Here is a 24,187-nt window from a genome sequence, read left to right as displayed (position 1 = left end):
GGCTAAATTGGGTGTGCATATTAGATTTTGTGGATTCATTAAGCCCTCCACCCCACCCCACCCCCCGCCAATCATAATTCAAATACTGTTGTTACTTGTGACGGGTTATTACTGATGCAGCTGAATGGTTAAGGAAACATAGGTCAAAATGCTGATTATGTGATTATGTTTATTATGTGATGGGTAAGATTTACCCTCTGTGGGAAGAATAGACAGCAGTAGCTTTAATGCAATTACTCTGAAAATAATAATTCTACAGTTATTAGAATTATTATTTGTTCAACTGGTTGCCCAGTGCAGAAAATCCATAGATAAAGAAGCATCTCCAATACACATGGTTGTGCAACCTCTTCTTGAACACCACCAGCCAGCCAGCGAGCCCACCACTTCCCTAAGTTATCACTCCTATTGCAGAACTGCTTTTACACATCAAGACATTTCTCTTCAACAAAAATCTACCCTCCAATATCTTTAGTCCATTATATTCTAGACCTGCCCCCTGTAGCAGAAGGAGCTCAAGGTTTATCCTAACATTTATCCTCACAACAACCCTGTGAGGATATGTTAAGCTGAAAGTGGGTGACTAGCCCAAGGTAACCCAGAGAGCCTTGTGACTTAAAGGGATTTGAACCCTTGCCTGCCAGGTCCTAGTCCAATCCTTGAACCACTACACCAAACTGGCTTCATGCCATAGGATGGTTTTGATTCTCATCTACTGAGCTGAGAAATACGCTTCAGCACAGCACCAGAGAAGAATCAGTGAAGGTAAAGTCAGTACTGTGAACCAGAATTGATTCCATAGCCAAACCATTGTCCTCCTGTCCAGGTGGCATGGACTCCTATTTCATAGGCCACTTGTCATTTGAACTTGTCTGTCTCTGTCCTACCCTTTGCCAATCATGGGTCAGCCAATGTTGATGGACTACAATCCCCATCATCCCTGACTGGTCATGCTGGCTGGGGATGATGGGAATTATAGTCCAACAACATTTGGGGACCCAAGACTCACCTGGAGCAACAGGAAATAATTGTTAACCTCCATCTACGTACAGCCCTTCAAATACATGCAGGTGGCCATTTTACCACCTCTAAATTGAAGGGAGAGCCTCAGCTAGTTCCTAGTTATGGCAACCTTCTTAAACCGGGGTTAGGAATAAGGAGAGCTTGTGTATGTATTATTGTTTAACAGTATTGCTATTGCTAAGTGATAAAAATACACTTACATATTAAAAAGAAGTTTAATTTAACAGCATAATGAATTTCACCCATGAACGTATCCCTAAGGCTTCCTCTGCACTTACAAATTACAAATCAGTAAATCACATTGACGCTATAAATTATTCTTTTCTTAACCACGTTGGGAAAAATACAAATATGTAAAAACCGGGTGAAAGAAGCTAATTGCCCTTCAACGCACACTTTAACCAGCTTTTTGAGTCACAATTAGCATAGTCACAGGGTAGTCCAAAAGTGTCTCCCCTTTCCCTCCCCTCTGATTCAAAGTGCATCCATTTGTGGGGATTTAAGTTTGAGAAGAGATGCTAGTACTGTACTCAAGTCTGCCTGGAAAATGCCTTGGATTCAAAGGTTGGCTGAAGTTGTTTAAAGGTGAAGGGAGACACTGGGAACATTCTCAGATGTTCTCTTTATCCTTAAATTTTAGGATACAGCATTGGTCTAGAAACAATGTCCAGGGATGAGATCTGCTGAATTCTACCTACCAATTAAACTTTGGCATCTATGTAGAGATTACTGGATTCTAACCTTAGCTGTTGTGCACATAAAACCGTGTGTGTGTGTGTGTGTGTGTGTGTGTGTACTCTAAAGCATTTATTCTGGAATTCAGGTGTCTGGTCTTCAGCAGGTATACAGTGGGAAGCGACTATGAGGAACCCATGTAACAAACAACGTTGACTGCATATACAGCAAACCTTTCAAAAATCGGAGGCTTACGGATTCACAACACCAAACGGGGATAGGAAATAAGCTTCGCTCATCCTTAAATATTTCCCCTTCTGTGTGTATGTGTGCCTGAGAGAGATGGTGGGGTGAGGGGAAGAGAGAGAGGGAGAGGGAGACCATCGTCTACGAAACCACCGCATTGACCTCTCAGTCTGAGGTGGGAGGCGGAAGATTCCCCCCATCAGCTCAATGAAAGCTGCTGCCCTCCGTGATCATCTCCATTAGTCGCTTCCCTCTCGCGCGTCTTTCAGCACCATGGACAGCGGGCGAGGGAAGCCACCGAGGAGCCACCGTTAAACGCAGCCTTTCCCAGGAAGAGGAGAACGGGAGGGGGGGGGGAGAGAGAGAGAGCTGAAGTGCTGGAAGCTCAGTTAAGCTCCTTTCTCCCTCCCTACTTTTCAAGCAGGCTGAATGTTTAGGGAGGGCGCTCAACACGCAGTCCTGAGCAGCAGGGGCTGACGGAGCTGCCAGGTAGCAAGGAAGGAAGACGCCCGGGAAGCACCCACTCTCCAACCACGGGGAGGGCTGGATCCGGACTCCAGGCACCCGAGAACCCCCAGCCTCTCCTCCGTCGGAAGCCGATCTTGTCCCCCCCTCCGCCTTGCCAAGAGAATGCTGGCAGCGGTGCAGCTGGGGCTCCAGCGCCCAATAGCCTTGTAAAAACCCTTTGCCCTGCCTTGCCTTGCGGGAACGGGCGTCTTCTTGGCATTACCCCGATGTGACCCCCCCTTCCTCTCGCTCTGGAATAATGGGGATCTTTTGGGCTTATGTTGGATTCCTTTCCTTGTCGGTATTATACATTCAGCAAGGACTTTCTTCCCAAGGTAAGAGCTGCCTTGTGTGTGTGTGTTTTGTTTTTTGTGTGGCCAAAATTGCAGCGGGAGGGTCTGTGGTGGACAGGACAGGGCGATCTTTGTGGAGGTGGGAAAGCCATGTGGAATGGAAACGCCGTGCTATCTTTTTGCCTTAGCCTTATTCTCGCCCCACTGGAGGGAAAAAAAGTTCACCCGAAGTGAATATGAAACCGATCTCCTGACAACATGAGCACAACATGGCCCGGCTGAGTAGATGCAGTGTTTGTGCGTGAGCGGGGGTGGGGTGGGGTGGGGGAAATAGCATGCCACTGTGTATCTTCCAACTCTTGTTTTCAGGATTCATACAGACACAGCGCCTGTGAAAAAGGGTTGTGCATGTCTGCTTTGAATAGTGCAGTGTTTTCATTGCGTTGTTTCCCCCCCCCAATTTTTTCAGGAGCCCTGAGGTCCGTATTCTTAAACATTGCTTTTCGTCTGCAAGTATGTGTTTCTACAAAGCACACCCCTCCCCATCACCCTGTCAAAGGCGCTTCTTGCATTCCAAGTAGCCCCTGCTCTGCAGAAGCCACCCAGTTGCTGGAGACTTTGAGGGCTGCAGTGATCATTTCAGCACCATGGATAGATCGTATCCATGCCGAATGCTGCACCCACAACCGAGCAGTTCTCCGCCGCTTTGTTTGTTTTAACTCTGGAGAGAGGGCTGGCTGAGGTGGTTGTGGGGAAACAGACTGAGAATGCAGAAATAGGATCTCTTTTCCTGCTGATGAGGTGAATAGATATCACCAGCAGCGATACAGTGCTGGCTGAGGAGCGGAAGGAGACGCTGTAGAAAACACACATGGAGACTGGCGGTGTTGGGCTTATTTTCACATATGCCTACTTGGAATTTAAGTACTTAAAAAGTAAACACAGCTTTTTTCTCATATAGCACTGCTATGAGTCCCGGGGCATAACCTAGCACATATGCATGGGTTATTTTTGCAGTCTTTTCGGTCTGCCCCCCCCCCCCTATCAACCTGTAACGTCATAGAATTGAAAGAAGTGGGCAAACTGGTAAATTCTTGCCCTTTCAACTCTTTCTAAAAACGGAAAGTATTTATTGTTAGTTGTTGTTGTTATTATTATTTCTATTATTATTATTTTGTCTATCCTGATTGAATGAATCACATTCTTAAAGCCCCGTATATGAATAGAAAGTGGACCAAGAAGGTTGTGATGATTATGACTTCTACTAAGATATATGCTGGCATCCTGAAATGGACTGTCAAGATGCATGTCTTCTACTATAGGGAGCTGGAAAGGATAGCCATACTGAAGTGCCAGAGGCAAAGTATTTCTTGTTGGTGAATCTCCTAAACTTAAACATGATCAAGTCTTTCCTTGGCTTGACACTGCAAGCAAAACAAGAAAATGAAATTGAGAATAAATGATCACATGACAAGCTACTTCTTTGAAATATTAAGACATAATGCAACAAACAAACAGGACCCCATTCCAGTAGTCTACAATGTATTTAATAATTAATATGGTATAATGTCATCTATAAAACACAATAAATCATCTGAGCTTATTTTCCAAATGGTTTTGCCCCGGATCCCTAAGCTAGAATGCTGAAAGACTGCCTTCCTAAGAATATTTGCATGCAATTATTTGTAACTTTGCAAACTCCAGTAAGATGCTGGTAAGGGTGTTCAATTTGTCCATTAGCAAAATAGGCTTACTAAGTTATTTATACATGTTTGTAAGGGATAAAGAGGTGGAGGGGGAGGAAAGGGTCTGATAAATAAGTAAAAAAAACATGGGGCTGCAAAGAGGAATGAGAATTAGAATCAGAAAAAAGGAGGGGCAGGGAGAGGGAGACAGGGCTGCAGTCCAGTGCATACTTACTTGTGAGTAAGCTCCACTGAACTCAGAATACAGACTTGGCTTAGAAAGCACTTGCCTAAGCCTATGCATATTTACTTGTAAATAAGCCCTGGTGCATTGAATGGAATTTACTCCCAAGTAAACAGGCATCAGATTGCAAGTGAAGGCAGATAAATTTAAGGGGGGGGGGAGGAAATAGAGGCAGTGAAAAAAATGAGGGAGAAGAATCCCAATAAGATATGCTTTTCTTTTGCAGCCAAATTTACTGAATTCCCTCAAAATGTCACAACTGCTGAGGGGCAGAATGTGGAGATGTCTTGTGCATTCCAGAGTGGCTCTGCCTCAGTGTACCTGGAAATCCAGTGGTGGTTTCTACGGGCAGCTGAGGACCAAGACCCTGGAACAGAGGTGAGGGCACTCTGGTATCAATTTGCTGCCCCTGAAATCCTATGCAAGTCAGCCACTCCCCAAAAGCAGAGGAAAAATGGGGACCAGGGGAACAAGGAAGGTCCTGCCCGCAAGGCTTAATATATCTCACAACAGTAGAAATCCATTGAGAAATAGCCACCACTAGGGGATAAAACCTTGAACCCTTCCAATTGGTTTTTGGTAGTTGATAAATTCATATGCATGGATAATGCATTCTTTCTTTCTTTTTATTTTCTCTTTTTTCTCATCAGTGACAAGGCACAGTATAGATATCATAGCAATGGGTTGAATTTGCAACCCAGGCTGTTGCAAAGACTTCCTACCCCCCCCCCCAGAAGTCTGCTTGCTATCATTCTATCATTGCCTCCTCCTCCATTGTTTCAGACTGATAAACACAGGGAGCAGAGATACTTACTAACATACTGCTGGAACCTATTATAGACAGGATTTCTAGAAATCAAACAGGCCTCCTTTGACTCAGTTGTAGCAATCCTTCCTTATTTCCTATTTGGCAAGAAGAAACAATCTCACTGGCTTCAGATGATGCTTGTTTTCATTCCTGAGACAGGGGGAGAAATCTACCTAATCTCTACCATTCCATTTCCTTCCAGCCTGTCCCCTCCCAAAAAGTTTTTATTTGAAGAATTCATTTGAAGTATCCAGACTGCTTTAGAATTCATACTAATTTTCCATGGAAGGCAAGCAAACATATAAATCTGTTATGTGGCACCTCACTCTTCTGAGACAGCCTGCAATGACAGGCATTAAATACAGCCCAATGTGAAGAGATCAGCCTCCATCCAAACTATGTAGCACAGTGGCTAAATGTGACAGAAAGGAATACTGTTTTGCCTATAGGTGGCAGGCAGAGCATGTGAGTGTTCTCCAAGGAAGAATCCATTTATTTAAGTAGTACTGTATTTCCACAGCAATTAGTCATCAGAAACATCACAAGCTATGGACAAGCTCAGTCTTACCCCATGGTCCTCAGAAACAGATCAAGAAGTGGGGAAACCCAAACATCAAAAAATCCACACATACACTGTTCAGGTATCATGCCCATTTTAAATTGGTGATTGGTGTGTACCCCAAATCAACTCTGCATCTCACAAGCTCCCTGGTTAATCCATAAGCATGAGCCTATTTTCTCCTTCCCAGTGAGCTGTTCCCACAATTTCCATGATTGCAAACATGTGATCAGCTTAACTTAGCCCCTTCCAGTGTGCCGAGAATTAGATAATTGTCTTAATTGCCTTACAGGATGACAGATAATTCTCTGTGGCAGCTGATCTATGACATGAGCTCATATATTCAGGGATATTTTAGGCACTGTTCTGATCCCTGTCCCCCCTGCCCAAATTTACCTCCCTCAAACACAGACATCTGCTTCCTCATGCAATGTCCTCCCTCCCCCCTCTCTCTCACCCCAACACCCCCTGTGTGGAGCTTTTATCTATGAAAGGAACAGAAGGAGGATTTTCATTTCTGCTATGGCTGCTGCTCTGATCTCTCAAGGCTCTACATCAGGCACCCCCAATTCCCCACCCACTGGAACTGTTAGCTAGGGATTATGGGAGTTGTAGGCCAAAACATCTGGAGGGCCGCAGTTTGGGGATGCCTGCTCTACATTCTATTGGGAGAGCCTTCTACAGAGGCTAGATCGGGCTTCCTCAACCTTGGTTTTGAGACTACAATTCCCATCATCCCTGACCACTGGTCCTGCTAGCTAGGGATCATAGGAGTTGTAGGCCGAAAACATCTGGAGGGCCAAGGTTGAGGAAGCCTGGGCTAGATTATCTAGTGGGTAGTCAATGAAGACTTGAGCAGTGGCAGAGCCCTCCTATTTATTTATTTATTTATTTATTTTACTATCTGTCCATCATGTTTCTCAACTGGTTTAATTATATAATGGAATTAATAATTTAAAAACTAATGAAAATGCAACCGGGCATCTTATTTGGATTGAAAGCAGAACCTTTGGGCAGAAATGTTCAGAGGAGAGGGAAATTGTACGTGTCATATAAAATATTGTGCCACATTCTTTATTTTTGTGAGAGTTCTAGGAATCAAAGCATCTAATTTGCATTTAATAGGCTTTTGGAAGTAACCTTTTTGGCCTTGCTATGATCTAAAAAATATATCAAAGGCTGGCGAAGGAAGGCTAACTGAATGTACTCAATATGGGGTTGACAGAAAGTATAGGTCCTTCAGGATGTGGAGTTTCCATATGCTTGGTCTGAAAAACTCAGGGATGGTTTAGCTCCCTTGCTTCTGAGCCTCCAGACCTTCTGAAAGCTTGCCTACATATTCTGGAACCTTAAGGAACCACCTTTTACAGACAGTTGCTTACTTCTAACTAAGCTGCCATTAGTGATGAGGCCTTGGATGTTTATAACAAAGCGTTTTCTATTCAGATGCAGAATTGTTTTGGCATTCTGAGTTGTAGAAGAATTTAGGGACATGGCATCCAGTTTCTAATGCATTAGTGTAGTACAAGTTCAGCAAATTTACATCCTGGATCAATTAATTATGAACTGCAGCAGGCATTATGGAATCAGGCCATCTAATCTAGCTAGCATCCTGATTCCAACAATGACAAACCAGAGGCCTCAGGGAAATTCAAAAGCATGAAAGCAAAACCTTCCTTATTCTTTGTCATCACAACCAGATATCCAGTAGTGCATGGCCTCTGAACATGGATGTTCCACCAGACTATTAGCATTAGCACCTGACCTGTTAGTCCATTCCTTTGGCTTAACTCCCCTTAAGTTAATGGCTACCACCACTTTTTGTAGCACATGGGCCAAAGAAGCTGAAGGAGGTACGAAAGAGACATTTTAAGCCATGTTCAATCACAATACAGTTAGGGACCCTCCTTTAATGAGTTCATTAGGAAACTACTCAATACTTTAGGAGCAGCTTGCCTATTTTTGTTGATATGATCTATCTCACAGCTGTGTAGCCAATTCAACTGCCTTTGAGTGAACACCCGCCTTCCACCAGTAAACCCTCTCAAACCAAACTATGCTTGAGCTCTGCTTGTCATGGCTTATTACAGAGCTGGGCAGTAATTAGGGTGGGACCAAGCAGAGGCTGTGGGAAACCCCATGCAAGGAAAGGAAGGGAAGAAGTGATTTAACCTTTAATGCTGGAGGTGCCTCACCTGCAATATGCAAAAACAGTTATCCATTGCCCCCACAGGTGGAGAGAGATTTGGACAACGATGGAACAAAGATAAGCGTAAGTGGATTACAAAATATAGATTGTTGCTAGATTTTCAATTACTTTCCATTTACTGTGCTGTCTTTCATTAGCCAGCCTCCAAAAATGCATGAGCCTGGGACTAGTGAATGGGGTTTATTTTCTGCAGCTTCCCCTGTGCCTTTTGGGGCATGGGCATTATCAAAGCCTTTGGAACTCTCTTGTGCAGATCGGCCGGTTCACTTCCCTGGCCCTGCTGAGGCAGAATTTGAAGAACCTTTTAATTTGTTCAGGTCTTTGGAAGGGGCTAGGTTCCTTTGAGGCCCTGTAGCTTTGTAAAAACTGTCATCTTAATTGTTGGATATTGGATTTTCATTATATTTTATGTTGTTAGCCATCCCAGGCACTCTTTGGGAAGGATGACTAGGATAGAGAATGTTTACTCCTGTATACAGAAAACATTAATGTATGTTGTTAGTCAAATTGTGGGTGGCCCTTGCCTCTAGCAGAGCTGGAAGTTTTGTGGAGAGTCCAGGCAAATGAAGAAACTCGCCATTCAGGGTCCTGCCAGACATGCAGAGAGGGTATTATTGATCCTAAAACATGCTGGAGACCTGCAAGTAATACCTAGGGCAGCTGTGGGTGCCCCCAGGATTCAGTAGAGCCTCCTGCACATATACCTGGGGGCATCACTTGGGGTATGTTGGGACATATGGGCTTCAAGTTAGGAATTCTTCACTTCTCACACCATCTCCAAGATCACAAGGGCATACCAGGGAGAATGCAGTGAGCACATAAGTGCCTATTTTTATTTTATTTTATTTTATTTACCTTTTCTGTCCCATAAGGAATTCTCTGCTTTCACACAGATTCCAAAAGGGGGTCAAAAGTTCAGTTTGACAATGTGCAGATCTAGAACCCTTACAACATACGAACTAGTAAGAAAAGATAAAAGTAGTGTGCCTTTAACTCTGGTTATGCGATAGATCCTATTCTCTCCCAACCGCCTTCAAGCATAGACACACAACACGATGAAGAAGGGGGGGGGATCATTTTTTGTAGTTTTTTAAAAAATGAATATGGGAACTTAAAAAGAAAATTGCTACAGAAAACAGCCTTTTTTTGTTTTTGGAACCACACATCATACTTTCATTAACCTTAATGGATTTTTTGCCCCCCAAAAAAGCCCTTCTGAATACTTTGTATTTCTTTAATCTTTATTACCAAGAACTGAGGAACATGTAGGACCTAGATTTTCTTTCTTTCCCTCAATATTATTTTATTACTTAGCTGAAATGCAATTAAATAAATATAGGAGAGCCGATTTTCAAAGTGCTAACAATCCAGGGAGGGAGTAGATTCCAGATGTTCTTGTATTAATTGAAGCATACAGAACTTGAGACCCACCAAAACATTTACAACCCAGTAGACCAGAGACTACCAAGCGTTTTATTAACCCTGACATCCCTATCCCCCACGGTTTGGACAATCTCATGCTTGCAAGTTTTTGTAGCACTGAGTTGAAATGCCTTTCCCCCCCAAAAAAACCTGCTGCACTCTTCCTAGGTGGAAAAATTGGGAAAATAGTGATTAAGATGAGGAGATCAAAAATTGGGCCTTTCCCCCAGTGACAACATTCCTTTCAGTGCCTGCCAGTCACCGTCATCCCTCCCCAACCCATGGGATGATGTTATATGATTGCAAGTCTTCTTAGAAGGAGAATTGTGTCAGGATAAGCATGGTACTGTTGGCACTACAAAATAAAGTGAGCCAGAGGAGGGGGGTTTCCTCTTGTCTACTGATCTTCTTCCAACCCTCCTTCCAACCCCACATTCTCCAGCTTTATTTGGAAGGTGTTTTGATTAGTCACATGAGCTTCTAACACCTACCATATTTTTTTTGCTCCATAGGACGCACCTGACCATAGGACGCACCTAGTTTTTAGAGTAGGAAAACAAGAATTTTTTTTTGCTTTCTTGAAAAAACTCCTAGAGGCCTAGGTGCCTTTGCCCCCCCCCAATTAAATATTTGAGAAAGCTTCTTTTGAAAAGAGGGAACGCTCCAATTTTTTGAGGATCAGCTCAAAGTTGTGCAGTTTTTTTGCAAATGGGAAAAGCCCCGTTTTTTTGGGGGGGGGCAGCTCACAGTTGCGCATCTTTTTTGCAAAGGGGGAAAGCTCCATTTTTGAGGATCAGCTCAAAGTTGTTGAGCTTACCTTGCAAAGGGGAAAAATCCTGTTTTTAGGGGGTTCAACTCACAGTTTGGCAGCTTCTCTAGGAAAGGAAAGGGACCCATTTCTACAGTTTCCAAACAGATAATCTAATCAGCCAGTCACATGTCGCTGGGGAAACAAACAGCCTCTCTCTGCAGACAATAATTGAGGCCTGGTCAAGGGGCCTGGGCGGGGCAAGAAGGGAGCTAGCTCCTTTATCTCCCTCCCCGATCTTTTGCAATCAGCTGCTGAGCGGGTCCTTTCAACACTCTCTTTCCCTCTTGTTAGCCTTTAGCTCAGGCATCCCCAAACTTCGGCCCTCCAGATGTTTTGGACTACAATTCCCATCTTCCCTGACCACTGGTCCTGTTAGCTAGGGATCATGGGAATTGTAGGCCAAAACATCTGGAGGACCGCAGTTTGGGGGTGCCTGCTTTAGCTCTTTCTAAAACAAAACACTATCTGCCTTTCGCCCCTGGGCAATTCGGCTCCAGGGACCACACATTCGCTCCATAAGACACACAGACATTTCCTCTTACTTTTTAGGAGGGAAAAAGGTGCGTCTTATGGAGCGAAAAATACGGTATACTACTTGTCTGCTTTCAGTATGGCTCACAGCAGTTTGATTTGCAATTAAAGCAAATATCCCCAGGAAAAATAATGCACTCAAAGCTCCTTTCACATCCTTAAAATTATTTGCATACCCATCCTGAGTTCTCCTGACCAAAAAGACAAAATGTCACTTTAGGCAAGGGAAATTCAGTAGCAGTTCTGATCCCATATTCCACCAACTTGGTCCAATGACAGATGATGGACAGAAAACTGTGTAGTGCTGTTGAGGGGCAGGTGACTCCTCTGGCACACTGGAAATTGGATCCTGCATTAAACACTGATTGAGCTCTTGGGCCAATCTGGTAAAGTTAGTTGTGACTAAGACTGCAGTTCTAGGCAGGCTGGCCTAGGTGTAAGTCCCATACCAGGCCCTCCAAGTGTCCCTATTTTCCAGGTATGTCCCTGATTTAGAAAAGCCGGATGTAGTAAAGGTTTCTGATTTGATCCTGGAGTGCCCTACGTATCCTTAGAATGGCCCTATTTTCATTGGAGAAATGTTGGAGGGTATGGAGTTGTCTGACCCTCGAGTTGTCTGAAAGCAATCCTGTATAGGGAAGTCTTTTAAATGTTTTATTATGGTTTTATATATGTTGGAAGTAGCCCAGACTGGCTGGGGCAACCCAGTAAGATGTGTGGGGTATAAATAGTAAAATTATCATTATGAAATGGGATGTCCCTATTTTCATCAGAGAAATGTTGGAGGGCATACTATAGGATAACCTATGGGATTTAACTCCACCAAAGAACACATTGGTTAGGCCAGGGGTCAGCAAATGTTTAGGGGGCCAGTCCACTGTCCCTCAGACCTTGTGGCGGGCCGGACTATATTTTGAGGGGGGAAATGAACAAATTCCTATGCCCCACAAATAACCCAGAGATGCGTTTTAAATAAAAGGACACATTCTACTCATGTAATAACACCAGGCAGGCCCCACAAATAACCCAGAGATGCATTTTAAATAAAAGGACACATTCTACTCATGTAAAACACGTCAATTCCCAGATCATCCGTGGGCCGCATTTAGAAGGTGATTGGACCGGATCTGGCCCCTGGGCCTTAGTTTGCCTACCCATGGGTTAGGCCTACTGCTCCCTCGGAGATCAGTGGAAGAAGGCGGTTGTGCATAACTTTACTATCACTGCTATCAATGGGAACTACCCTGTTTCTCTGAAAATCAGCCGTAGCCATAAAATAAGCCGTAGCAGGATTTTTAAGCATTCAAGGAATATAAGCCATACCCCGAAAATAAGACATAGTAATAGGCACAGCAGCAATGCCAGCTGCGGCAGGAGAAGGAAAAAATAAGACATCCCCTGAAAATAAGTCATAGTGTGTGTTTTTTGAGAAAAAATAAATATAAGGCGGAGTCTTATTTTTGGAGAAACACGGTAGGACCAGATGTGAGAGGAGGGATCTGTGAGGTGGAGTCATCCCTCTCGCCCCAAATAAACCCCCTAAGATCAGCTGGTGGTGATCAGATCAAGACTTGGGTGCTGGTGGTGGGTGATGCTCCCTCCCCATCCCCCAGTGTCATTTTGTTAATCAAAATTACCTCCCAAATTATCATGTGCCTGTGGCACACTTGGTAGCTTCAGGAGAACAGTTTTTGTCAGGAAAGATGGTCAGAAGGAATATTCACCCCCTCTCCCAGCAGCATAGTTCCACTCTGATCCCTGTCCCTTATTGCAGCAGCTGCTATCTTTAAAGAAAGGATATTGGTGGAAAAAAAGCAGGTGTGTTGAACCTCAGGCTTGTTCCTCTTGGCCTCTTTATCTGGCATCCAAAATTCTCCCCACACCCCACCTACTTTCCCCAGCCACATGCCATCTCTGGTACCGCTTCACCCAGCAAGAGTGCAAGCTCTGGCAATGCCTCTTTTTTTATCTGGACGGAGGGCAGAGAGGTTTGTGAGAGAAATTCTAGAAGCCAGCCTACAATGCAAAGGTAATTTTGCACACATTTGCCTCTGGCCCCACCTACCACTGTCATGTGGCCCTCAGAAGGCTGCCCAGAAGAGAATGTGGCCACATGGCCCGGAAGCTTTCTGCGGACAAACGCCGGCTCCCTCGGCCTATAGAGCGAGATGAGCGCCGCAACCCCAGAGTTGGACACGACTCAACCTGATGGTCAGGGGCACCTATCTATATGGATATGCCTTTTTGTTACGTTCTTTGTCCTCCTGAATTCCATATAGCTAGATATCATTGAGCATTGACATCCCTCCCAGAGGAGGTGGGGAGCCTTCAGCCCATGGCCCCACCCCACCTGGACTGGGGCACCCAGCTTCTGCCATGTCTCTGCACTGCAATTAGGCTTCAAGAAGAAGAAGAAGAAGAAGAAGCCGCAGTGTGTGTGAAGGGAAACTAGGGAAAAAACTGGTTGTTGCATGGGGGTCTCTTTCTGGACTTTAAAAAATGCTAAGATGGAAGGGAGAAAAGCAGAGAGAGGGGGATGGAGATGAGGTGGGAGTGAGGGAGAAAAAGTGTGTGAGAGAGCACATTGATGGAAGAGTGGGCGTGCATTTGTATGGATGAGTGAGGAGTTCTGGCCCAGTCCACCATTAGCATGTGGCCTCCAATAGGTCTTCCTCACCCCTGGCCCTGGCTCAGAGATTAAGAGTGTGAGTTCTGGATTGTCAATGCTATAACTAGTCGTGCCTGGAAATGGATATATGACATATTGAACAAAATAATCTTAGCGAGAGCTATTAAGACTGGTTTTGGACATTTAAGGGTCCTTTTGCTCAAATGCAGAGTTGTCATCGCTCATAATAGCTCCTCCTGCTGGGAAGCTATTGTGCAAAATGCCTCTCAAACGTCACTATCCAATCAGTGATGGTTAACAGAATGATATGTATAATTTCTCTCCCAGCCCCCGGCCATTTTCAATGGCTGAATGTGATGTAGATGTCCTAGTCGGCAAGTATAGAGCAAATGAGAAATTGCAATGGCACCACTCTGTCCTGCCTGCTGCCCACATTCAGTGTGCAATTGATTTCTGACACGTCAGCCACTATTTTAACAACTTATCTAATTACTACATGACCTTTAGTGCCTGTTTCGCCCCCTCCCTGTCCAGTTTGTGTCTGGGGTGGGTGCCCTTAGTGCTCTTTTTTTAGATACAATATTGCTTAGCATCTTGCTTTAATTATGAACCCACCAGGTGGTCTTGGCCAAAGCCATTGTCTTACATCACAAAACCCATCCTGCCATCTGCAATGGGGGGATAATAAGGATGCCAGCCTACTTTACACAGAACTGATAAAAGAATTGGAAAGACAATAAATGTGAAGTGCTTTGTACACCGAAGAAAATGTTATATCATTAATAAATATTTTTATCTTGTCAGAAGGGTTTATATATTTATTCTGCATTTATTTTATATACCCCCCACCCCAAGGCAGTTTACAACACATTCAGAAAATATCAACACTACCCTATAAAGACAACCAACAAACTCACATATTTTTGTGGGTGAATTCTGTGTATTCTTAGAACATTATCTTTTTTTAATAAAAAAAATGCTGTATCACTTAATGTTGAATTAAACAATCTATTTTATTGGATGAAGGAAGCAATGTGATAAGAGAGGAGTGGATAAGAGGGAGCCCATGGCTTCCCTCAATAATGTTAAAATAACATTAAATACTAATAGATCTAGAGTTGCACCCAGCATGCATGGATGGTGAAATGGGAGGGACCATTTTTCCAAATGTTCTCCTGGGGAGGAGAGGTACTTGAGGTATCTAGAGGTACTTAAAAAAAAAATTCGCCAGAAAATAGAATCCCCACCCCTCTGCAGGATAGTTACTCAACTCCAACACATGCAGAACCCAACAACTCTTGGTTCTCTAGGCAATTGGTGGGGGGCAGAGTTTGCTTTCCCTTCATTTCTACAGTCCTGGGGCAACTGGAAGCCAGAATAGGATTGTTTCTGATAGAGAGAAGGGAATCACCACTCCTGCAGATGCTCCTTCTCTAGATGATGGTTGGAAGACCTGCTGGTGGCAATGTCTAACGTGATATGTTGTTTCTGGAAATTTTGCAGACAGTGAAAGTACAAGGGAACGACATCTCCCACAAACTGCAGATCTCCAAAGTCAGGAAAAAGGATGAAGGGTTGTATGAGTGCAGAGTGATCGATGCCAATTATGGAGACCTCCAGGAATACAAAGTCCAGGCCTATCTCAAGGTGAATGCAAACAGCCACACCCGACGAATGCAGGCCTTTGAAGCTTCCCCAATGTGGCTACAGGATAAACCTCGTAAAAACATCTCAGCAGCCATCCCCAGTAGCATCCATAACTCTGCCAGCCAGCGTATGCGCCCCACCTCCAGCCCTCCAGCAGATGCCAAAATCCCCAAACAAAGTCCACAATCAGGTATGCGTAACTATTTTGAGCACTTGAGGGATTTTGTTGCTGATGACTTTGCAATATGGTTTTTTTTTTTTTTTTTAAAAAAAGGAGGAGGGAAAGGCCGTTTACTGGACAAAAACATGATATGCACTTTCTTACACCTGAAACACAGTTAGGAAAACACATTGTACAAAAATCCATACTTTCGTACTCCTGACTATGGAAGGCCTCAATGTATGGCTTGATCAGTCACAAATTATGTAGGTCTAATTCAAAGAAATTGCAAGATAGTGCATCTCAATGACCTAAGCAAAGGTTTTAATAGAAAATATAAATAAATATCAAGGTCCAAAGCAAGAGGAGTTTTATTCAAAGGTGCTATAAAACGTTACTATTATTCCTCCCACCACCTTTCTTTCTTTCCTTTGTCTCAGTTGACTTTGTGTCTCTGTAGGCCTAAGCTGCACATTGTGTGACTCACTAGACTGCAATCTGCCAGCTATGTGCTGTGTCCTGCCTACTGCTTGTCCAGTCTCCTTGTTTTTGAAGGCAACAAAACCAAGGAGGTTTAGTCCTGGTGGACCATCACACCTGGCTGGGGGGCTGAATTTGTCATAGTGGTCTATAACAGGCATCCCCAGACTTTGGCCCTCCAGATGTTTTGGCCTACAAATACCATGATCCCTAGCTAACAGGACCAGTGGTTGGGGAAGATGGGAATTGTAGTCCAAAACATTTGGATTGCCGAAGTTTGGGGATGCCTGGTCTATAAGTAGGGATGGTTTTGTCTAAATACTTGCTTATTGATAGTAAACAAGCATTTAGAGTTAAATGCTATCAAATGAACATCAAATGGAGAAAAAGAGAGAGAGGGAAACCATGAAGGCCTTTATATCTTGGAATGTAGCACTCTTCCAAATATAAATATGAATTCCCTCATCACCTTTGGATGTAATTCCTCAGTTTTGGGCATTGGATTAATGCAGACATCCTGTCTGCTTACCTGCATGAAACCACTAGTTAAGCCAGCCTTGTGTCATTCTGCCAAATGGTGAGGAGAATTTGACCACTCCACAGTTCTCCCAGATTTCTGACTGAGTGTGGAGAGTTGGGGTAGCTTTACGACTAAGAAACTGAGTGATGAATTATGATGCCTTTGGCATGAACAAGCTAGGTGGCCTTTTAAAGTAGGCTACACTTTCTCACTGGGGATAATAATATTGACCCATCTTACATAATTATTATAAGTACAGTAAGATGATAGAGATAACTAACAATGACGACAGTAGCACTGATCACGGCAATGCCTCATTTTTAGGCATATGGGAACTGAAATGTAGATTTTCATAGTGTTGAATGAACAGACAAGATGTGAATGTACACAGCAGTACATTTGCTGGTGTGCTGCCCTGCGGTCAGATGGAATTTAAGAGGAAACCTAGCAACAGAAGGGAAAAATATAAAAAGACTCTGCTGTGGATTGATGAAAACAAGCATTTTCCCTCTCTCTCCAACATTGTAAAACACCCCAGCGGCAATACATGTTCTGATAAGACAAATGTGCAAGTTAAATATTATTTTGGTTATTTTCTCCAAGCAGATCAAATTCACTATAGTGCCGAGGACTATGTCTTGCTTTAAGGACATGTATGATTCTATGAATGCCTATGAATGCCTTAAATGTCTCCTTGATACAAGGCTACATGGCAGAAACACCACTTTTGTATACTTGTATTCTGTGCTCCCACTGGTGGTGACAAGTTGCAAGGACACTGCTAGAGACTGCAAATGGTTTCCATTTGACAAGAGAGCACCGAGGGCTTATGGCGTAATCGAATATATACAGATTTTTTTCTCACTGTTTGTAACTATTGGTGTGGATACATAGCAAGGTGACTCATCATAAGAATTCTTTTGAACAAGCGAAATTAAATACTTTGATTTGCCAACATTTTCCTGCAGCTCAGGAAAGCAGGTTAGATGGTGATTCAGCAAATATCCTCCAATATTCACAGCTGGGCAATACTTATATTATGACACCGAACAGAGCAACATACATAGAAACTGTGGGTGGGCCTCTAAATGTAAATAGTTGCAGCAATAATAATAAAGCAGAAGGAAGTGGAAAGCAAGGGAATAGACAAAGCAAATAATAAATGGCACCATCTTGAACCCCTTTAGGAGCAGGTGGCTTATGATCATAGTCAAGGTCTTTGCGTGGCCAGGCGGCGACAGCCCCAGCCCCCAGGGATCATAAGGAATAAAGACTCTGACAACATTACAGTGGTACCTCGGTTCATGAACACAATTGGTTCCGGAAGTCTGTTCATAAACTGAAGCGCTCATAAACTGAAGCGAACTTTCCCATTGAAAGTAATGGAAAGTGGATTAATCCATTCCAGACGGGTCCGTGGAGTACTCAACCTGAAGCGTACTTAACCCGAAGCATGGGTGTAATTGGTTCCGGAAGTCTGTTCATAAACTGAAGCATTCATAAACTGAAGCGGACTTTCCCATTGAAAGTAATGGAAAGTGAATTAATCCGTTCCAGAGGGGTCCGCAGCGTTCGTAAACCGAAAATTCGTAAACCGAGGTGTTCATAAACCGAGGTTCCACTGTATATGGAATTAAAATTAGGCCACAACTTTATTAAACTTCCTAATGTAGGAAGACCTTGGCTTAGGCCTTAGGCATGTATTTCTCCCAGCCCCCCAGCCAGGGAGAACTGGAGCTCACTAGGGAAAATGGGATATGGGGGTGCTCTGCGAAACATAAGTGTAGCAGGCAGCCCAGCCCATATCTCCGCACGCAGGGTAGCTCACTGACGACCTTTCAGTGTATGGCCAGTGACACCCATTATATAACCCATTTAAGAGGGGACCCTGGAATTGCTGCAGCAGGGGAGTGAGTCACCACTTCACAGCCCCCCCCCCCATATAGGGACGAAAATGCTAAAGTATTCCACCGAAAGCCTTAAACTGCCAAAGTTGTGACGAATTGCTACGGGGAAGACAAAAACCTACCAATGCAGGAAAATTTCTTCCCAGTCCTTCAATAGCAATCAGTCAAAGACCGCAGCAGCGCCCGCTAAACAGGGGAAAAAAAGTTAACCTGCAAAAAAGAAATAAAGGGAGGGTGGGGAGGGTGAATCTCCAGAGCTGACTGCCTGGCTATTGTCGGCTTCACCCCCTATTTATAAATGGGGCTGGCCCCACCTCCCCGCAAGAAACATTATTACTGAGGCTGGGCGTGAACCTCCAAAAATTAACACTGAGAGGCAAGCCAGCCCCGGTTTCCCAGTAAGCTCCCTGGGAACGGTAGCACCCGCATGCGATCCCACAAAGGGCACCCACATTATAAAGTGTGTACGCTCAATGTTGCCATTCATATAGTTGGTCATGTAGAAGCTTTGCATGTTGTATCGACAAATGATTAAGGCTTATCTTCCCCTTGAAGTATGTGGCTTGGTGTTGTTTTTTTACTGGCGGGTTTCAAAGTGATTCACTGTTTTGTGCAAGCTTTCTCAGCAGCATTGTAGTCTAGACGGAGGGGTTTAGCCTGACATGTGGACGGTGACGCATTGCAGTAGATCATTTAACTCACTGATCTTTTGGTTCCCCCTCAAGCACATGAATTTGTGACGCTCCTCGCTGAAGGGGACTGTTTGTGAGACTCAGCATCGTTCAGGCAGGTCTCAAGCGTTATTACTATAGAGCAAAATTCAGAGTTCCATCTGGCATTTCCTATGAGCACATCTAACAAATACAGTTCTCAAAATACAGCAATGGAACACAAAATTCATGTAAATGAAGATTTCTCATTTTACTCATAATATCGGATAGAATTGTCTTGAATTTTGAGTGAACAAAAATGAGGCAACTGTGGAGGATCTTGTTTTGAGCTTAAAGAGAACTGAGAACTATGATCAGAGTAGGGTGGACCAGGTCTTGGTCTTCTGAGGGCCAATTTTGACACAAGGGCAGGACCATCCACCTGTCAGTCATTTGATGTGACAATGATGTCAGGTGATTGGTATGGGGGTGGCATCACCCACCTACCAAAGTTGACCTGCAGGGCAGCCAGAGAGGTCTGCTTTGCCAGCCTGTTCTCTACTAGAAATGTCCTGTTGAAGAGGCACAATTGAACTTTCCGCTCATCAGTCGATGAGCAGAGGGTTCAATCTTGTTCTCTGCAGGGGTCTACTGGCAAAGCAGGACCCAGCAGGATTGAACCCCACCCATCAGCTGATGTCACTTAGTGAGATCAGATGATTGACAGGTAGGTGTGGTTTTGGAAGATGGTGCACCAAGATTTGCCTGCAGACTGGAGGTTTCCAGTCCCTGACGGAGAGATTAACAATTAGTAATAAGGGAGATTTCTCCCTCCTGTTTCATAAATATTCACTCATAATTCTTTGCACTTTTCCAGATGAAAGCTTGTTTCATCAGCAATTTTTATTCTTTACCTGGCACTAACTTTTAGATTCCCCCCCCCTCTCCCTTAGCCTTTATTTAAGATTTTGTGTAGCTACCTTATGTTTCCGTGGGACTTGTAAAGGAGAACTATTCAGTTGTGTAGTATTTTGAGTTGTGGGCCTTGTAAGCCTGTTGCATAAAGAGGCAGAATATACATAATAATGCATTTCTACAAATAGTTACTCAACTGTGAACTAAAAAATGCTTTGTTTGGGTGTTGGGCAGAGGGGGGTAAAATACAGGGCTGCACTGAATATATCTTAGCTTAAGAAGTTTTTTTTTAAAAAAAAAAGATTTGGTGGAAAATATTTATGAAAAGCCAAGTACCGTAGTTTTGACTCAGCTTTAATAAAATGTAGCATCATCACAAAGTACATTTCATTCTAAAGGAAAACCTAATCCAAATGGGCAGGCAGTTCAGAGTTACCACCTCTTCTATTTTATTTAGCTGGCTTACAGCAAATGGAGTTGGCCAACAAACCAAACCTTAGGGCCTTAGTAAACATACAGCAGTCATTCTGCACTGTTTGTCCCCAGTATCTGGTGTGCTGCTACTGTAAATGGAGGGTCCATACGACTACACTGGCTACTACCCATTGATAGCTCTTGCCTCTGCTTTTCCCACTGCTACACACACACACACACACACACAGAGAGAGAGAGAGAGAGAGAGAGAGAGAGAGAGAGAGAGAGAGAGAGAGAGAGAGAGAATGTTGATTCCAGCTTTTAGAAGGTCTTTGATCACCCTCCATGATCCTGCTCCCTCAATGAATCTACATCCTCGCTGCAGCATTTCCTATGTTGGTTCCTGTAAAGGTAAAGGGACCCCTGACCATTAGGTCCAGTCGTGTCTGACTCTGGGGTTGCGGTGCTCATCTCACGTTATTGTCCAAGGGAGCTGACGTACAGCTTCCAGGTCATGTGGCCAGCATGACAAAGCCACTTCTGGCGAACCAGAGCAGTGCACAGAAACACCATTTACCTTCCCGCTTGGAGCGGTACCTATTTATCTACTTGCACTTTGACGTGCTTTCGAACTGCTAGCTTGGCAGGAGCTGGGACTGAGCAACGGGAGCTCACCCTGTTGCAGGGATTCGAACCACCCACCTTCTGATCAGCAAGCCCTAGGCTCTGTGGTTTAACCCGCAGGGCCACCTGCAACCCGCTTGGCTCCTGGTAGTGGGCTTAAAACATGCCAAGCCTCGATACTGGCCCTGCCAGAGGAAAAGGAAGGAATATATATTCTTGCTAAAACTCAGTTCCTGAATTCTTATGTCTATGAAACAGTGATTTTATGTTGTTCATATTTATTTATATAGCGTGCATCAGTGTGTGTGACACTTTATAGAGGAGAAGAGCCAATCCTTGCCCTTGAGAGCTTGCAATCTCTAAATTTCAACAAGAGGCAAGAGAGGAAGAGAGGGTATGGAAAGTGCATGGTTGTTTCAGCAGCATGTGCTAAGGTATAATTGCACACGGTTTGCAGCAAGGCAAGGGAGGTAGAGGTTGTGTCAAAGGCCTCATGTGGAAAGGTAGTTTCCAAGAGGGATTTGAATGAAGTGAGAGAAGTGGCATCATGCAGGTGTTTTCAAAGGTGGTTCCGAGAAGATGAGGTAGCAGAGGTGGAAGGATGAGGTCTTCTGAGGGAACTACAGACTGCCATGATGGTCAGCAGTGGAGTTGGGAAAAGCAAAGGGATATATTAGGGCAGGGGTCAGCAAACTTTTTCATCAGGGGGCAGGTCCATGGTCCCTTAGACCTTGTGGGGGGCTGGACTATATTTTGAAAAAAATATATGAACGAATTCCTATGCCCTACAAATAACCCAGAGATGCATTTTTTTTTTTTTAAGGACACATTCTACTCATGTAAAACCATGCTGATTCCCGGACCGTCCGCGGGCCAGCTTTAGAAAGCGATTGGGCCGCATCCGGCCCCCGGGCCTTAGTTTGGGGCCCCTGGATTAGGGTATCAGAGCAGAGAGATGAAGTGGGGGGAGAAAGAAGACCATGGTGGACTTTGAAGGCAAGGGCAGGCAGTTTTGCCAGATCTGGGAGTGGAGAGGATACCAATGTGGGGATTTAATGAGAGGTGTCACATGATCAGAACATGGGAGAGCTGAAAGATTTTGACAGCAGAATTCTGGAAAGATGTCAGGAGACCCACAAGAGACAACGAAAGGGCACAGCAGAGAAGATTGCAGTAGTCTAGGATTAGAGAAGACCTGGAGTAGCAACAGGTGTAAGTTGTCTGCTGCATGAATTTGCAAATGAAGGGCTCCCTCTGCCTGAAGCGAGATGAGTGCTGCACCCCATAGTCACCTTTGACTGGACTTAACCATCCAGGGGTCCTTTACTGCAATCATTTCTCCCAGGTGCAGTAAAGAGAAATTGGTGAGGAGAGAGGAACACACCATATGCCAACCCAGAGGGCAAGCAAAGCATCCCTAATTAGTCCCTAAGCGAGCAGTGCTACTTATACTACCACTTCTACGACATGAGGAGCCTTTCTTGGAGGTTTCTAAGCAGAGGATTCTAAGCCCATCTGTCAGCAATGCTTTACTTGAGATTCCAGCATTCCAGGGGGTTCGACTCGATGACCCTTAAGGTCCTTTCCAATTCTGTGATTCTATAGGTGCCACCGGGCTCAGGCATCAAGTGGCAGGCTGAGATGGAGGAGGAGGAACAGGAGGATAACATGGCCCGGGGGGGGCAGAGACTGGAGAAGCATATAGCTGCTATGGATGTGGGAAACAAGACTCCCTGGAATCCAGGAAGAGCATCAAGCAACCATTCAGGGTCGAGGAACCTGAGTCAGAAGGGGAGGGCACATCCTAGTTGCCCAGGACCCAGCAGTACTCTAGGAAGGGATCCCCCCCCCAATGCAATGAGCACCTGAAAGCTTCACAGTCTTACAAGACACGAGAGTTTCACAGGTAAGCCCACCTTGTCCCATCTTTAGGAGCTTGGCAGGTGGGCATGCCAACCAATTGGGACACCTCTGTTGTTTCTGCATAGTTGCAAATTCCTTTCGCCGAGCTTGGACTTCATAGGGCAGAAGCACTGCTTCTAGCCAGACCACTCTCTTCTTTCATCGAGCCTGAGCATAAAGGCTGCTGTGACACCCTAGCTCAGACATAGGCAAATCCAGCCCTCCAGACATATTATTATTATTATTATTATTATTATTATTATTATTATTATTATGAAAAACAATTTATTAAATTTTCCAATTGAACACATTAAACAAAAACAAAACATTCAACCACACACAACAACAACACATAATAAACACAAAATTTCCTCTTTTTAACATCTAATCAATTATTACAATTTACTTTGCTCTGCCGAGCTTTGACTTCCCTCCTTCCCCTCATTCGGTTTTCTTGTCCACTCCTATCTGACAGTTCCTATATTCCTTCTACTTAAAGTCAGTTTGTAGGATTTATTTCAGTCCTGCAAGTGTCTTTAGACTTCTACAGTTCTTCTCCATATAGTCCACAAATTTACTCCAGTCCTTTTGGAACTTTGACTCTTCCTGGTTTGGGATCCTGCTAGTCAGTCTTGCTAGTTCCGCATAGTCCATCATTTTCGTCTGCCACTCTTCAATCGTCGGTAACTCATGAGTTTTCCATTTTTGGGCTAACAAAGTCCTAGCTGCGGTTGTTGCATACATAAATAATACTTGGTCTCCTTTTACTATCTCCTGTCCTACAAGTCCTAATAAAAAAAGCCTCTGTTTTTTTTTTGGGGGGGGAGGTGTATTTAAAAATCTTTTTCAGTTCATTATATATCATTTCCCAAAATCTTTTAATTTTTTCGCATGTCCACCACATATGATAAAATTCACCATCCTTCTCTTTACATTTCCAGCATGTTTTACTACTCATCCTATACATCTTAGCCAATTTTACTGGTGTTAAATACCATCTATACATCATCTTCAAAACATTCTCTTTCAGGGCAGTACATGCAGTAAATTTCAATGTTTGATTCCATAATTTCAACCACGCATCATATTCAATATTATACCCAAAATCTTTTGCCCATTTTATCATCACATCTTGCCCTCCAGACGTTTTAGGACTACAACTCCTACCATCCCTAACTAACAGGACCAGTGGTCAAGGATGATAGGAGTTGTAGTCTCAAAACATTTGGAGGGCCGAGTTTGCCTATGCCTGCCCTAGCTGCTACTGAAGCTGTGTCTCTCCTGTGCCTCAATAAAGATCTCTTCCCTGCTCTCGAGTAAGAGCCT

The 24,187-nt window shown here is 44.0% G+C and overlaps 1 protein-coding gene across 1 annotated transcript in view; it reads left to right on the top strand.

Annotated features, from left to right (window-relative positions):
- Positions 1 to 2,556: 2,556 nt before the first annotated feature.
- VSTM2A (V-set and transmembrane domain containing 2A) overlaps positions 2,557 to 24,187 on the top strand; it is a 41,913-nt gene continuing 20,282 nt past the window's right edge. The window contains exons 1-4 of the mRNA XM_035135714.2: positions 2,557 to 2,786; positions 4,900 to 5,051; positions 8,274 to 8,312; positions 15,146 to 15,479. Of these exons, the coding sequence (XP_034991605.1) occupies positions 2,711 to 2,786; positions 4,900 to 5,051; positions 8,274 to 8,312; positions 15,146 to 15,479 (601 nt within the window). The 5' untranslated portion in view covers positions 2,557 to 2,710. The remainder of the gene's footprint in view (positions 2,787 to 4,899; positions 5,052 to 8,273; positions 8,313 to 15,145; positions 15,480 to 24,187) is intronic.

The sequence above is a fragment of the Zootoca vivipara genome, chromosome 13 (assembly GCF_963506605.1).
Source record: "Zootoca vivipara chromosome 13, rZooViv1.1, whole genome shotgun sequence".
In the NCBI taxonomy this organism is placed as follows: domain Eukaryota; kingdom Metazoa; phylum Chordata; class Lepidosauria; order Squamata; family Lacertidae; genus Zootoca; species Zootoca vivipara.
Note: the sequence above shows the minus strand (reverse complement) of the source record. Positions and strands in the feature narration are given on the sequence as shown.